General features: G+C 42.4%; 2 protein-coding genes across 3 annotated transcripts in view; one reads left to right on the forward strand and one right to left on the reverse strand.

Moving 5' to 3' along the window:
* Nucleotides 1-11,178, reverse strand: part of zdhhc8b (zDHHC palmitoyltransferase 8b) — a 54,822-nt gene extending 43,644 nt beyond the window's left edge. The window contains exon 1 of the mRNA XM_080852898.1: nucleotides 10,936-11,178. Within this exon, the coding sequence (XP_080709024.1) occupies nucleotides 10,936-11,039 (104 nt within the window). The 5' untranslated portion in view covers nucleotides 11,040-11,178. The remainder of the gene's footprint in view (nucleotides 1-10,935) is intronic.
* Nucleotides 11,179-11,986: 808 nt separating this feature from the next.
* On the forward strand, nucleotides 11,987-16,864 carry pgam5 (PGAM family member 5, serine/threonine protein phosphatase, mitochondrial). 2 transcript variants are annotated; one of them, XM_080852365.1, is made up of 6 exons: nucleotides 11,987-12,572; nucleotides 13,136-13,308; nucleotides 13,407-13,532; nucleotides 13,767-13,855; nucleotides 14,177-14,310; nucleotides 16,071-16,864. In XM_080852365.1, exons 1-6 carry the CDS (start codon nucleotides 12,340-12,342, stop codon nucleotides 16,219-16,221), a joined length of 906 nt encoding a protein of 301 aa, XP_080708491.1. In that variant the 5' UTR covers nucleotides 11,987-12,339; the 3' UTR covers nucleotides 16,222-16,864. The 2 variants fall into 2 exon arrangements, with proteins under 2 accessions (XP_080708491.1, XP_080708492.1); XM_080852366.1 differs by having other exon boundaries at nucleotides 14,180-14,310.
* Nucleotides 16,865-16,982: the final 118 nt, after the last annotated feature.

Here is a 16,982-nt window from a genome sequence, read left to right on the forward strand (position 1 = left end):
GTTAATAGTTGGAGCTCTCCTTTTAGTCATGACAAGGGACGTTTACCCATTACTTTCTCCAGATCCCGAACATCTATACCCCTGACACAGACACAGTCTACTCTTATTAATACCTGATACCACTCTGCTGCATTTGTCGCTTGATAGTGCGCTTGGACACTCGAAAAAGGTTCGCAATATTTTGTATTTTCAGGCCAGAGAGTGCGAAGTGTTCAATTGTGCCAGCCTAAGATCAAACAGAGTACGACCACCTCCAGGATGTATGACCATCACTCAGCCTCATCTGCTACCTGAGGATCGTGAACACATTTTCATCTATGTCTGTGTCAGTCAGGGCCGATACCGTTGATATAATCTCAGCGAAGCCCTCAATATGATTTTAAAAACAATGTGAATTGCAGTTGCCTCCATCTCCTCAGCTACAGCCAACATTTCGACTACTGTAGCATGCAATATTCCATTTATTTAATCCACACCGGGTGCTGCCATCTTGAATTAGTCAAAAGCAGTCAATTCAAGTTGAACCACCAATCAGAGGCTTTAACCCGCCCCCTGACTTGGTGACGGGGGATGACGGATTTATTTTGCTGCAAGCAAGTTACACCGTGGACAATAAGTATGACAATAAGTATGACAATAAGTATGACAATAAGTATGACAAAATGTATGACAAAATGTATGACAAAATGTAAGTATGACAAAATGTTTGACAAAATGTATGACAAAATGTATGACAAAATGTAAGTATAAATAAATATATGTAAGTATAAATAAATATATGTAAGTATAAATAAATAAATGTAGGTATAAATTAATCTAATTATGTATTTATCCAAGTATTTAACCTTTCATTTATTTATTTATTTAGTTATTTATTTATTTAGTTTTGGCCCCGATAATCCTCCATACAGCTTGTATTTGCACAGTAAGCTTTGTTTGGTTATATCTAGTTACACTTATCAACAAACCTGAAAACAATGAGAAACAACTAAAGAAGGTGTTATGTAATAGGATTGACACTTTTTACCACTTGTAGAATTTTATGGCCATTTTACACACATTTTAAATTTTACACACAAAACTTTTTCTAGCCAAGACACTAATTGTGTCTGTGTTAGTTTTGCACTGTATATCATTAATCACAAAATGGCTCCTTTATTGCAGACCAGTACATTCATAGAGTTACGGCTGACAGATGCAATTAGAGAATGCAAGGCCTTTGCAGCATGGCAGACACAGGCCCACAGATTGTGTACTCTGTACAGTGCAGGCATGCGCACACACACACACCCACACATACACACACACACACAATAACACCACACATAAACACAAACACCACACATAAACACACACACACACACACCAAATCACACACACACACCACACACACGCAGACACACACGCACACACACACACAGAGATGCAGCCCTATGCTTAAGCTGAACCCAGAAGAAAATTATCACATGAAAGAAGCGCCTACAGCCTCTCCCCCTCTCTCCAGCCTCGTGAATGAGACAGTGATTTGCGCTGTTTGGGCTTTTCCATCTGCCCTCCCTCCCTCCTACCCTCTCCTGTATGGGCTATTTGCCATGGCAACATGGGTAAATCAGGGAGGAAAGCTTAAAAAATGCAATTCAAACTATTTGTACAATCATCTGAATTTGGCAGCAGTGGTAAGAAGGATTGGTAAATGTGTCTATGGAGCTAAATATGTTGACAAAATGGCAACTCCAACAGGCACCAGACAGATTACAGCCCTTTAGCCCTGTACAATAGCTGTACTGTAATTGGTGTTTCATTCGAACTGACATATTAAGTATGCCGTGTCTTAAGTGTGTTCAAGCAGCCTCTCTTGTTACACTATCTAGGCACCCTCACCAGATTCCCACAGTCTCTCTGTCTCTCTCTCTGTCTGTCTCTCCCTCACCATCCCCCTCCATTTACCCCAGACCACACCACATGATGTAGTCTACACCTTATGCCCACAACACCAAGCCACTTTAACTGGTGACGAGCTAAGAACAGCCCAGTAAAACCACATACACAGTTCTGAAACCACACATGATTCACTCCCAGAAAGTACAGAGTGACCATTGAGAATCAGCTTTGTTTGTCACACACACAGAAGACCGAAACACAGACGACGTCATTGCTATCCTTTGCCTTTTCATTCAGCTTTTCAAACAGTCAGAGTAAAACCGGTGATGAACAGAAATGACTCCCACTTTAAGAACGTAATCACACTTCCCTGTCTCTCTTAGTGGATAAACACTACTTTAAGATGTCATTAAGTGCTTCTACAAACAATAATAAACTAAAAGGGCACTTGGAGAGCACAGACCTCCGCCATGGCCAATAGTCCACTCTTGTCAAAAGATCCCGCGATTCTAAAGAAAGTGAAAAATAATTCCTGGATCTGCCAGGTTTCATGAAAGTCGGCCTGGAAGTTTTTGCATAATCTTGCTGACAGACAAACAAACAAACAAACAAACATTAATGAAAACATAACCTCTTTGGCAGAGGTAAAATGATAGTAGCTCTCTCGTCTCTCACTGTGTCATCCACAGGCAAGTTTTCATTTCACATACCCGCGGTTAGCTTATCATCAGCATATTGATTTAAAGCTCAAGTTCTACCATGGAAAAACTATAGGCAAAACAAGCACAGACTTTCCCAAAATGCCTGCCTTATGGACGGATTTCTGGTCATCTTAAAGCTGACAAAAACATTAAAAAAGGTCACTTGCAGTGACTCAAGGATAAGTGGAAACACTGACAGATAAGACACACACACAAACAACCTAACAACTACACAGATAAGACACACACACACACACAACCTAACAACTACACAGATAAGACAGAATCAACCCCATCCTCCAAAACAACCCTGACCCATCTTAACACAGAGAAGACTGTGAACTCCCTTCCTTTGGGTTGGGCCCGTAATTATCAATGAATACACAACTTAAAAATCATTACATCAATGCAGAGGCCTATATAGACCATACTCAGACATTAGCATCAGGGTAACAGCATCAAGAGGCTCCACTATGTCAACTTAGAGATAGTAGAGGCATGAGGAGATGATTGTGATTGAGACTGAGAGGGAAGATGGCACATCAATGAACACACAACTCCTTCATCACAAAGCCTGTTCCTGCATTCCAACGCAAGCCTCTTGAAGTCAGTGCAGCGTTCAAAACTTCCTGCCGATACTGTTCACCGATGGATTTCCCCCCGTAAAACAACAATTACCTCATGGTATTTTGACGGCATATGATCTGATTCTTGGGTTTGCATCAGAGGTTATTCTCCCAAAGCCAAGAGAAACATCCCCCCGGAGTGTAAACACTGTGCAGGAATGTTTGGTGGGGGGATGTGTCTGTCAGCAAGTTGCCATAGTTACCATATCCGTGCTGTATATGTGCAACCTTGCATAAGGTCTGACTCACATTCTGAGGTAAGGCAAATGTGACACACAAATCTGTACTGAATTAGATTAACATACCGGTAACCTACTTTGGAAAACACAGCACAATTTAGACAACTTCGGTCAATAGAATCCATGTGACTGGGTCTGACAGCACATGATTTTTTCAGTCGATTTTCCTCTGTGAGTTTTTACAGTCAAATTTGTCCATTTGCATTTGCAATTTCTCTTCAATTTGCCTGACCAGGGAGCTGAGGATTACAAGCGGCGGCAGGAGCTCTTCACAGTGAACAGAACCACGCAACTTGTCTTCTGTAACACTCTCTTTCACAGCCTCAGTTCTAAGGCCGGGCACTACGTGTGGTTTTGAATACCGATTAGACACAGACACACACCAGCATTACTCACTGCATTAGTCGACTATCAAAGACACCACTCAAGGGCGTGATTTCAAAGACCTCCGAAAAAATGCCATCAAGTACATATCAAACAGCTGATATTTAATTATACACATAAAAATATACCCTACACAATAACAAAATAATAACGATTCAAAAAGGACTGTGATAATTCAAGAGAAAACAGGGTGGACAATTTCCCTAAGATTTCAGAGATTGTTGCTTCAGAGGATAGGATTTGTGTAATGAAATGTTTTGATCTTCTCAATGGCTGACAAGATAACGAAGACAGTGGTATAGGGGAGCTGTATGCAGACTAGAAACACACCTACGACATTAGAATTCAACCCACACAGTCACACAGCTTGCTGTAATGTATTGAACACTAGTTTATGTACTATGAGTATGAAGTACAATGTAAGTATTAAGTAAGCAGAGTAAATATGAAGTACAATGTGCTGAAGATAAGTTTAGCTCTGGGCAGGCCTGAAACATCAAAAGGGGTTCAGTGCAGCTGCACAGCCTTGTCTCTCATGTCCCCCCACACACAACAAGCTTCCAGAAGCTTTTTTCCCCCACATGCTATGGTCATTCCAAAATACTGCTAACATTTCTTCCAGAATAATGGTGTAACTAGAAGAAAAGACGATAGCATATTTCCAACATATTCACTCATAGACACTGAATGCTCTCTAGTAAAAGAGTAATCATTAATGACAACTAAATGCCTATTGTTGTGTAGATACTAGTAGCCACAATGATCTATGCACAGTCATTAAGTCTGTCCCATTTTGTCGGAGTAGTAATCAATGGTTTATTTCTGTCCCGGACTAAGGCGAGAGGCCATTGACATCTCTCTCTCAATGTTACTGCTTTATGACTGGTTACCCCTTGTGAATATAGGGCATGCTGGAATCTTTCTAAATATATGTGACTGCGGTGGACATGATAAGAGCTCCTCCATGCCAGTATAAAGACAGCGGTAAAAAGCCAACAGAAAGCCTGCTAAGCATTTGGTGCTCAGTCTTCAAAGCCTTCCTGACCACTCGCATTTAGGCTGAGCTGCCCTTTGCAGATGAATGGTGGACATTTCTGTTTGATGTCTCCGACTCCTGGGAGTATTTTTTTTTTAAACCTTTTTTTCTGTGTGTGTGTGGAGGGGGACTTCCAAACGTCACGCTCTGAAAATCCCACTATATTTCACTCGCTAACCCGTTCCCTCCATCAAACGGCATCTCTGCTGTGCAGCTAGGCTAAGCATGGGTATGAGGTGTGAGAGGCAGATTTCTGTCTCAACTTATTCCTGGTCACGGTCTCCCTCTGCCAAAAAGAGTGGAGGGAGAGAGAGAGAGAGAGAGAGAGAGAGAGAGAGAGAGAGAGAGAGAGAGAGAGAGGCGGGAGAGGGAGCTGGGTGGAGACACCCATGGAGGGAGCAGCTGGAGATGCTAAATCAGTTCCACATGTTTTTTTTTTTTTTCTTTTCTGGGAGGCGTTTCCAAGCCGCTCCTCCACACCACCAGAGCAGCGGCAGCATGGGACGGCCAACACAGGGGGAAAGCAGAGGGCTTCCCTCCCGCGCTCCGCCTCGACCTGCCTCAGCCTCTGCCTCGCCTCAACCACTCACTCCCAGTTCCCGCACTTTTCACCTATTAAGCTGCTCGCTCAAACACACATGGCTTCATTTAACTCCTACCATGCCATCACAAGGTGGGGCTCCACTTTGGTGGGTGGGTGAGGCTAAGCGAGTAACAAGCCAGGTTTCCATTGTGAGGCAAGAGCCATGTGTGGGCGTATATTTTTAAACGGACTATGTCTCTGGTCATATGCACTGATGAAAGAAAGAAAGAAAGAAAGAAAGAACCTGAAACATACTGGAAGCCCACAACCACTCTCCAAAAATAGGGAGAGACAGACCACAGGAAGGGACAGAAACAGTACACGAGGACATCAGAGGGAGAGAAGAAGAAAATAATGAATGTCTAATTCATTTTAAGCCCTAAACCAAGGTTGAAAATAAATAAATATCAATAAGCTCCATTGCCTTCACAGCGCCAGCTGAAAGCTGAAATCGATCCAGAGCTTGTTAAAAGCACTGGGCCGGGAACACATGCCTTGGAAAAAAAAGAGCACGGGGAAAAACAGCATGCCTCATTACAACCCGCTTAAATACCAACAAAACTGGTCTATTACAACAATACAATCTGCTCTTATGAATTATGCATGCACTCTTTCCGTTTACGCCACTTCCTTGAATCTACGGTATAAACAAATTTCCAGTATGTTTTACATACTGGCAATACATTGACGCTTGATTCATTTTGATTTCACAGAATCGTGTTGTTTTCTGTCTGTGTGCCAAAGTCTGTCTAAGGTCTGATAGGGAAGAGGATGTTGCTCGGAATGACTGGCAGTGACTGCGCCCAGGTCAGTCTGCATTATCTCACGCTACTTGTCATAAGCTGACAGTGGGGCATAGGCAGGATAAGATTAGACACTCTGGACATTTTATCCTCCAACCTCCATTCACAGAAATAATAAATACTCATGCAAGCAGGGATCAGCCGATGCAATCATGGCAGCACAGCCGGCTGTCCATCTCACTGCAGCGTCTTTGCGGCTGACAAGGAGCTCATGGTCAGCTCCGGGAGACCGGGACGGGAGAACTGAGTGAGGCGAGGCAAGACGAGACGCTGTTCCCAGACACATCCACACATTTGCAGGGGGGGGGGGGGGGAAACTAGACATGCCACAGTTTTCCAACAGGAGCGAATGCAACAGATTTACTGCGGCTCACTGGCGAGCTAGATCAAAGGGGAGATAGTGATGCTTGTGGTGGCTGCGGCCTACAGCTGGGAGTGGGAAGGACTGTGACGAGGTTAATTGTGTATCATCACGCTGTGCTCCCTGCATTTTTGAAGACCCCCTTCGTGGACTCCTCTGTTGTTATTGCCAAATAATGATCCATTTCATATTGACTGGATGTCACTGCTGCTGCGAGGCCCTGTGTGGGAGTGTGTCTTTATGGGGGGAAGCCATATAAAAGGTTGCATTAGTCCATCAGACTGTCCTAATGAAGTCCTCGCCAGGTGACTGTATGTATGTGTAATTCATAATCAGAGTGCTGTAGTATTAACTGACAAATTTTACAGGTATTTCCCAAGCTTGCTGTGGAGCAACGTTTGTCTAATGTTATGTGTCTAGATAAGGCAGGAGACAGGATAGGTTCACACAAACTGCATTTATCTCACCAGGCACTGGCCATGCTCTCAACAGAATATTAGGAACAACGCTTAGGCAAAGCTGTGGCTAGCAGGGATTCCTTCTCAATTCCTCCAGTGCTCCTGAATCCCTCCCTGGTTACATATGAGTAGCGCTGGACTAGCTCCAGAGTGTTTGAGCTTCACTGGGGATGCTATAGACAAGCCATTTCTCAGTGAGAAACAGAACAGAAATTACCTAGATAGATTAGCAGGGTTTGAGAAGCTGGAGAGCATGTTTTCAGATATGCAGACTTTGGTGTAGGTTAGAACAAGATATTTGGAATGGCATGACACACCCCACTGTCTTTAATCTTCACAACTGTTCTGATTTTCGAGTTTTAATTAGTAAATGTCAGGGGATCCCTGAACAAAGACAGAAGTCTATGACCTAAATACAACATATGACAATAGGCTTGTTTCCATCTGATTTGACGAGGCACACATTCTGCTGTGGAGGTGGAAGAAGTGATATTGCTCTGTGGTCCCACAATTAGAAAAAAGAAAAAAAATCTTCAGTGAAAAGCTGCAATTAGCTCTTGACAGTGTTGGGTAAATTATATGAATCACTTACGGACATTAATACATCCGTCTTTCTTCAGATAATAAGCAGTCATCTTGTGTGTTTCAAATCCAGCCTTGAAACCGGGGAATTAATAGCAGTTGGAGGCGCACCAATCCAAATGTTTCCCCGTACCCGTTTACACAAGCTTGGTGTGCTGCAATGAAGCGTTTAGTGGATTAAACACAATCTGTAAGCAAAAGAGCCCTACATTTAGCTTTTGTAGGGCTGTTGAGTGACTAGAATATGGACAGACAAACAACTGAGCCCAGAATGACTATACATGACTATACATCTGAACACGTCACAAAAAAGCAAATGAGCTTTGCTGGATGATAATGCAAACCATTAGGAAGCCTTACTAAAGAGTACTGTTCTAAAGCCACCTTTGGTCTACTTTTAAAAAATTCACTGACGAGAAACTATTAAAATCATTGGGGGATGAATGTTCAGTTACACGCTCACAAAGTTGTCATGAATGCTCTGGGGATTAGTGAGATGTTTAAATACAGAACAGATGAGAGGACAAACACACTTAACCCTCTCTTCCCGGAGTCAGCTTGGCATGATAGAAGAGTGCCTGAGATTAAAAACCTTTGACCCTGAAATCTATCCTCATCTGGGATGGCTGCAAAGCAACTGTGATCACCCCTAAGCACAAACATTTATCTGAAAACAACATCCACTGATGTATCTTTAAAGCTCTGATGCATGCACACTAAAGACAAAATTCAGCACTATACCACTATAACAAAATCAGCTATCACTGCATTAGTGCAATTTAATGAAATACAATCTACTAATTGCATAGTTAAAGCTGGAGTGCATGCTAAGAATATTTCCATTACACTTGGCTAGTTTCACTTCCTCAACTCAACTTCAGCCTGCTAAATAAACTTTATTTGAACACAGTTTTTTTCGCGACTGGCCATCCGAGACTTCCCTGAAATCAATTATTTTTTCTAAGTAGATATGGACACTCCAAGTAAGTGATAAAACTGTGGCTGTCTGAGACTTTTTTTGCTTGATTTTTCTGTGTGTGTGTATACTGGCTGCTACTCTGCACACTCTGATGGATGTAAGCTATTAACAAGGGTATTCATACAAGCCAAGTATGGTGTTTTGCATCTTGACACGGCCTATTCACCACTTATAATTTTCACAAACAGAGCAAACTGGACACGCAAGTTTGTGAATCATGGGATCTGTAGTCAGATGGCTTTCTGTACCCATATGGTACTGACTGTATGTACCATAATGCCACTCTAAGCTTTCTGGCTCTGAGCCATTGTAGCACAAGCACAATAATGTGGCGATTTGTGTGAGTGCCAGCGACAGCCTGGTCTTCCCTCTGCATGGTTGATGAAAAGGCCGGAGAAAGAGAGCGATCACATGGGCTATGACTCACGCTTCCCTCACCATGACTTGGAGGGACCGGCTGGTCGGCAGACTGTACTCGGAACGTAAAGCATGTGTGGTGTGGGGGCAAGAGTGAATGAAAACATAAAGCAGGCCCATGCATTTTGGTGTAGCTCAAAGTACAGCATGTAATATCCCTCTTAGATTCAGACATTTCCCAATCCTCTGGATATTTATCTGGAGAATCAAAGAGCATTGGGGTATAGTCCTAATCTCCTCAACCACCCATCTGCTGGGAGATCAGTCCCTAAAATGTATGGTTAGGGTCCCTTCAAATGAAGTAGGGTGCAACAGAAAATGCGACAAGCTGAGGTGTCAGATGCTATTTGCAGAGCTCCTTCTTGCACCCCTTGAAAATAAGACCTTTCATTATCACTTTGTCATGCCATCAGATACAAAGTAAAAAGGATCTGAGAGGAAAGCTAATCAGTGTATGCTCACTGTGAAAAATGAGTAAGGAGATGAATCAAGTCTTCTCATGTTGTCAAGAATAGTTGAATAGTCATAGCTCTTAAATCAGTGGGAGTGATCAGCTCTATATTTGAGTCCGATTCATGTGATTATAACTTGCCCTCCGGAAATTGTTATTGCCAACAATGTTTTTATCTTAGTTCAGGTTAGAAGTAAAGTCAATGTGGTTTGAGAGAAGAACATGCCACCATGCACTCTAGAACAATTGACCATTTTCTTTGTGCCACTAAACTACCCCTACAAATAAGTAGGCCTACATTTTTTATCTGAGCATATTTACCAAAGCACTTTAAAATTGTGAGTTGTTAATAGCCTCATTACAACAGTTTTTTTTTTTTTTTTTTTTTTTTTTACATTTTGTGCAACATATTTTTCAAATAAATGTTTTAGAAGTGACAAAATAATAAACGATGTGGGTTTACAATTAGCAAAGATTAGGAACGGGCAAAACATAGAACAGTTTGGATACATGAACAGAACAGAATGAACAGAACTATAAAGAGTGAAGTATTCAACTGACCTACAAGCAAACTAAAGAAAGATCAGTGACAGTTGTCTTTGCCAGTTGTCTATACGTGCAGCTGCAATCAATAGTTGCCTACCAGTAGATCACCTCAAAGATCAAAGGCCCGGATGAAAACACTGCTTTTTCTTTTAAGTGCTTCTCAAATGAGAAAGTATGTTCCCTTTTCTCTGATCAGACGATTTAGCTAATGACGAGGTTTTGAGAACGATACAACCCACGATGTATCCGCCTGAGGCCTAGCAGTATTGGTTTCAGCAGTCTTCATTCAAATAAAACAAGTAACAAATGTCCAAATGAACAAAAAAGTGGGCAATTTCGTAATATCCATCGTTGGCTCCAGACGACTGATAGCCTACAACGAGGCCGAGTGACGCTCTCATGATCCGACGTGCTGCCTAACTTTGCCGGGGTGATCTCTAAACGCAACATATGACGTGAAAGATGCATCGCTCATAGTCAGACAAAACACAAAAGTTATTGCTCCACGTTGAACTGTTGAAGAGCATAGTCATGTATAATTCTCGACCACAAGTTTTCCTTCATAGCCCACAACTGATTCCATTCAATGGTGCAAAATCTATGCGCGTAACACAGCCTACAATTTGGCTGGAAATATGACTAGCGGAAATAAAACAACCGGTAAATATGCCTATCACATGTATTGAGTTGCCGTTAGCTACAGCATCGATAAAGAGACAACAACATCGGCCCCAGCATTGTGGGCTCGGTCTGTCAGAAACTTTATCTACAAAAATAGCGCAGGCAATGATTCAATCCAACAACAAAATTATGAATGACCATATAGCTTACGGTAACTGAATTAAATGGTCCAAACATATTTCTATTAAAAGACATTGCTGGACTTACGTAAAAACGAAGAATAAAGTGGTGGATCCAACAAGAAGAGTAGCTGCAGTGGACACCGGGATATATTTGGTGGGTTTAAATCTCTTTCCAGCGCTGTTGGGCATTCTGTAATGTCCACATTCCTTAATTATTTATTCCTGTCGTGGATGCATATAAATCTGGAGGTCCGTTCTATGCGTGTACGACCCTTGAACATGTAAGGTTTCGTCACTTCGTCGCCGCTACAACCGTTAATTTTCACTAAGGTCGTTAGACAGGCAGTCAGAAATACACGGCGCTCTAGAGGCTGACAATCCCACCCTAGCAATCCAACCCACTGCTGAGGTCACTGCACTGCTTGAAAGGTGGAGCCTGTTCTATGCAAATCAAAGAGGTGTGTTTGGCGCTCCGTTTAACTGTTACAACTAGTCCTGAGGAATTAACCTGGATAACCCGCTGCGATGGCGAAGAGAGAATATGCATCAGTGTTATTCAGTATGGGTTTCAGTCATACCAAATGGTCAGGTGTATCTTAGTGAAATATAGATAGATGGAATCATGGAACTGAGTGTATGTCAGGTTGAGGCGATACTAGCAACTGTAAAAGGAAAGAGGGATATTTAATTACGTGAAAGAAACGAACCTGTGCTTAATAATTACTCACAAGACTATTATACTAATAGCACAACGAATAGCTGTACCTGCCAATCATATTAGATAATTGTTGTTGTTTAGTAGCGTTCCACATACCCTCTACTGGTTAGGATTGATAGTGCAGAGAGGACTTTTTTGGCCAACGTGCTGACAAGACTAAAAGGTAAAAATGGATTGCTAGAAACAATACCTCCAGATAATACCCACCACCACGACAGTCTACGTTGATAACAAGCTAATTAGAATTTAGTTTTGTTCAAAACGATTTAGCGAAGTAAAAACAGCAGACTGAGAGCAGAGTCAGTGATTCGAAATATTATTGTAACTATTGTATTCGTCCGGTTTGACGCAAACAAGCCACCGTATGAGCTTGGTCTTTTGCCTCCAGTGAGTCTTTAGCATAGTGAGAGAACTTTATTTTTAGCTAGTGAACTAACGTTAGCTGTCGAACATTCCAAATCCCCATTTGCTGTAGGTTGCATTGACCTTTAATTATGCTCATACCTTCATAAGTGGGTTGGTGATATGAGTGTTACGAGTACAGTTTTGCTGCCCACAGCTGACACTTCCAAGTCATCTTATCAGCTAGCTACTTAGATCAGTTAGCTGGCTTGCTAGCTGCTTTCTTAGCCGACCGGAGGTGGCCAACGTGATTATCCTTTGTGCGTCATTAGCTAAGTAGCTAGCAATTCGGTTTGCTCTCAGAATAATCGACATACATTACACGGAAGGAAATCAGTGAGTTGCCTGGCTGTTGGGAAATCTATCAATATGTCGTTTCGGAGGGCAGTCAGGTTGATGTGCGGTGTAGCGAGTGGTTCGGCCGTGTTGGTTTATGCTGCATCAGAAGCCGAATCTAGGGGGTATTTTGGAGAGACGCAGGGGAAACGGCAATGGTTCAAAACGGGCTTAGCAGTCATTCACGCAGCTCAGCCAAGCACATGGGTATCAGGAAACAGTTCAGTGCAACCGAGTGGAAACGGTTGGGATACCAATTGGGATAAGTATGTTTGTGTTTCTAATTTTGACTTATTATGACTTATGACAGTCAGTTGAAATTTCAATGTCAGTGAAACAACTGTTGCAAGACCACTGTAGATAAACTAGGGTACAGGCCTTAGTTGACTTTAGCACATCATAAAACTTGCAATATTTATGTTTCAGTTCCCCACTTCAGCAATGGGATCTCACAATCATTAGTTGTAATACAATGACTTGTCAGACTCATAAAGCAAACCAGATTAAGGTCAGACCTTCCGGCTAAACGCAGAATACCTTATTTCCCCAAGTCGTTCATATATTTAGTACATTTAAAAACGATAACAATTGTTTGTTGATTCGCCTGTCATGGATGTTTTAGGTGTATAGTCTAGAGTGGTGTACTTTCTTCAGGCATACAAATAGTTGAAAAGAAAGTCATCATATCTTCATGAAAACATCTACAAAGCGATTGTTGAATTACATGGTGTATACATATCAATTATTACAATTAGGCATTGAAGTACAATCAACAAGGAAGGGTTGGTCAACCTGCTAATTGCTTGCACTGTTTCCTTATTGAATACAGGAGGGACCCTGCTTCACTAGTAAATGGAAAGAAGAAGGAGAGCTCAGGTGATGCTGACTTGGTAGCAGAGGTGGAGAATAAGCCGAAAGCCACCCGTCATATACTCCTCATTCGCCACTCCCAGTACAATCTCAGTGGCAGTGAAGACAAAGAGAGATTCCTCACCATGCTGGGTATGTATAGTGGTAAAGGAGTTGTAAGTGTTAAGAAATTTCATTGCTCAAGGACATGGGCAGGAATGATCTGTGCCCCCCTCTCCCCTCTCCCTCAGGCCGAGAGCAGGCAGAGCTGACTGGACAAAGACTGTCAGTTTTGGGAATGAAGTATGATATCCTGGTGCACTCCTCCATGACAAGGGCTACAGAAACAGCTAACATCATTAGCAAACACCTCCCAGGTGAGAAAAGGATCGCAGTTGTTGTCATTCTGTTGTAGGTTAGCAGTCAGCTGTGCTAGAGAGATACAGTACACCAATGTAACTTTGACAGATCCATGGTTTTGGGTGCAAGTTCTCCATCTGTAATGCTTTATATAGCATCCATATTTACGTCTCGCAGCCTTGTGGTTACAAACATGTTGAAGACTGAAAGCTTGTGCAGTGCCTCACTCTGTTCCCGTTTGAATATTGCAGGGGTAGATCTGTTGAGCTGTGACTTGCTGAGGGAAGGAGCTCCCATCAAACCAGTCCCCTCGGTTGGTCACTGGAAGCCTGATGCAGTGGTATGATTCATGTTATCCACCTCAATCACTGCCATGTGCTGCAAGAGCTCATGTTTTTGTATGTCAGTTATCAGTCTGTCTCTAGATCCCTAGATCTAGAACTAGCTCCTAACGCCCCCTAAGACCTCCATGTACTAATCCAACATCGTCATCTAGCAGCAGTCCTCTCATAAGGTCGGTTCACTGACACAGTGAATACCGCATGCAGTGCTATGTATTCCTTGTCATGACCCCAAAAACTTAGGGGCCCTGAGGTCCTCATTTGTTTTGTGTGTGTGTGTGTCTGCGCGCGCTGTGTGTGAACCTCTGTACCGATCTCAGCAGTACCACGAAGACGGGGCCCGGATTGAAGCCGCCTTTCGCCGCTACATCCACCGCGCTGATGTCAAGCAGAAGGAGGACAGCTATGAGATCATCGTCTGTCATGCCAATGTCATCCGCTATTTTGTGTGCAGGTGTGTTACTCCCTCCTGGTTGGGGTTCCGCCTGGAGGAATCCCCCAACCCCCCCACCCCCCCCCGGCTCAGTTTGGATCCCGTCACTCAGCCCCTCTGTAAAATGACGGGGCTCAGTCATCATGTTCACTCTTTTCTATCTATGCCGTTTCGCTCTATCAGCTCTTTGTTGTGAAGCTCATACTTATGTGCACCTCACTTGTGTGTCAGCATACAGTGCCACTTGAAAGTATGTGAACCCCTTGAGCACTAAGAGTTTTCTGTTGTTTTACCATGATTTTTCCATAGATGAAATGTCAGGTTTATGTTTATCATTTGCATGTACTTGTTTGGAGGGAATTGTTTGAGTAGCCAAAAAACGACATGAAACATGGAAGTAGTCCATTTCAAAAGTAAGTGAACCCCCCGCTGAATTGGTAAAGTCAAGCAGGTAACAGATTCGGTGAAACTTATTTGGGTGCTTAATTAGTCAATTAAGCAAACCGATCAACTGAGACATCTTAAGGGAAATGTTTGGGCAACACAGATTAAAAGAGAGAGGAAACCAACCAAACTACTGTAGTGCCAAGGTGTACCCACACAGATCCACCATGCCGAGAGGAAACAAGATATCCGAGAACATCAGGAAGAAGGTACTGACAGTCCATCAGTCTTGGGAAAGCTATAAGACCATCTCCAAAAGATTCCAGCTCCATCCATCCTTCCAAGACGAATAATTTAGAAATGGAGGGCATTGAACATGACCGCATCTCTGCCTAGAAGTGGACGCCCATCAAGACCATCACCAAGAAGCACCAGAAGAAGAATAAATCAGGTAAGTCAACCCACACATCACCTCTAAAGAGTTTCGGACCTCTCTGGCAGCATCTGGGGTAAATGTACATGGGTCTACAATCAGACGGAAATTGAATAGACATGACATTCATGATCGGGTTGCTAGAAGGAAGCCTCTGCTCTCAAGAAAGAACAAAACTGCCCGTTTCAACTTTGCCAGAGAGCACTTGGATAAACCAAAGGCCTTCTGGAAGTCCCTTCTTTGGACAGATGAGTCCAAGATAGAATTATTTGGTCACGATCAAAACCAACAATTTTCGTCTGATTGTAGACCCATGTACATTTACCAGTTTGGTTGGTTTCCTCTCTCTTTTAATCTGTGTGGCCCAAACCTTTCCCTAAGGATGTCTCAGTTGATCGGTTTGCTTAATTGACTAATTAAGCACCCAAATAAGTTTCACCGAATCTGTTACCTGCTTGACTTTACCAATTCAGCTGGGGGTTCACTAACTTTTGAAATGGACTACTTCCATGTTTCATGTAGCTTTTTGGCTACTCAAACAATTCCCTCCAAACAAGTACATGCAAATGATAAACATAAACCTGACATTTCATCTATGGAAAATTGGTGATAAAAAAAAATGAAAAATCATGGTAAAAGAACAGAAAACTCTTAGTGCTCAAGGGGTTCACATACTTTCAAGTGGCACTGTATATCGAATGAACATTGTATTAATCAAAACAAAGACTTTGGTTAATTTGGTGTCAGGTCGTTGCTACATATTTAACTAGTAAATCCCAGGAAGGATGTCTGCTCGAGTGGCCTACGAGTAAAAAGGAAAAACTTTTTGGCAGAATAACTATACTTGCACACAATGAGATGACATATTTTTTGAATGACATTCTGTTGTTTGGCTCATGAGGAGAGGCTATTCTGTCTTGGTGTTGTTGTGTGGCTTTTGCATCCTAAATCTCTTGTGTTGCAGGGCTCTCCAGTTCCCCCCCGAGGGTTGGCTCCGCATGGGCCTGAGTAACGGCAGCATCACCTGGCTCACCATCAGGCCCAGTGGCCGCGTGGCCCTCAAAGTGCTGGGAGACTCGGGCTTCATGCCCCCAGACAAACTCACATGGACCTGATATGGCCACTCCCACCGCGTGGGACTGCCGGTTCAGCTGGAGGCCTGCAGCTTTTTTTTTCTCATCAATTCTCCTTAAGTGTCTTGGAAGTGTGACAACTGTTTTTGTTGTTATTTTTGTATTGATGATGAGGCAAGCAGTTTACCCCAGTGCCACATTTTTTGTCAATTACATTCAGGACACAGTACCACCTTGTATTAAGTTGGGGTTTTGTAAGAAAATGGGTATGGTGGGGTTGGGGGATAGTGTTTGCGTATTTCTTCTCTGGATTAATGGAGCACCTAACATGAATGTAAGTGTCCTGGCATTCAAGGGGTTAATCAGTGATTTCAATCAAACCAAAAAGAGATATTTCCCTGATTCATATATTGTGTAGGTGGTTTGCCTGCAAAATAATGAGACTCTTGTAGTTGATCTGTGTGCTGTAGAGTTGAAGCATGTTATTGTGTTTCTTCCTCTATGTCTCTTCAGGAAATATACATCTATGACAACTACTCCAGTTTTGCTTAACTAATTGGTTACATGAGTAATAAGATATTTCAGGTGTTCAACATATAATTTAATAATGGTGTAAAATTTGATGTTATTTGTAAAAATGTCCATTTTCCAAAAGTGCCAAATACAATAGATTTTAAGCTCCCAACTCTATACTGAATGTTTATTCATGTGTGGCATGGTGTGGCATTACATTAAGTGAAAACCCATTTACAACTTGATACTCAGATGGTCACATGCAAGAGCTCAGAATAGTGTTCACTGTT

This window comes from Sprattus sprattus, assembly GCF_963457725.1.
Source record: "Sprattus sprattus genome assembly, chromosome: 15".
NCBI lineage: Eukaryota > Metazoa > Chordata > Actinopteri > Clupeiformes > Clupeidae > Sprattus > Sprattus sprattus.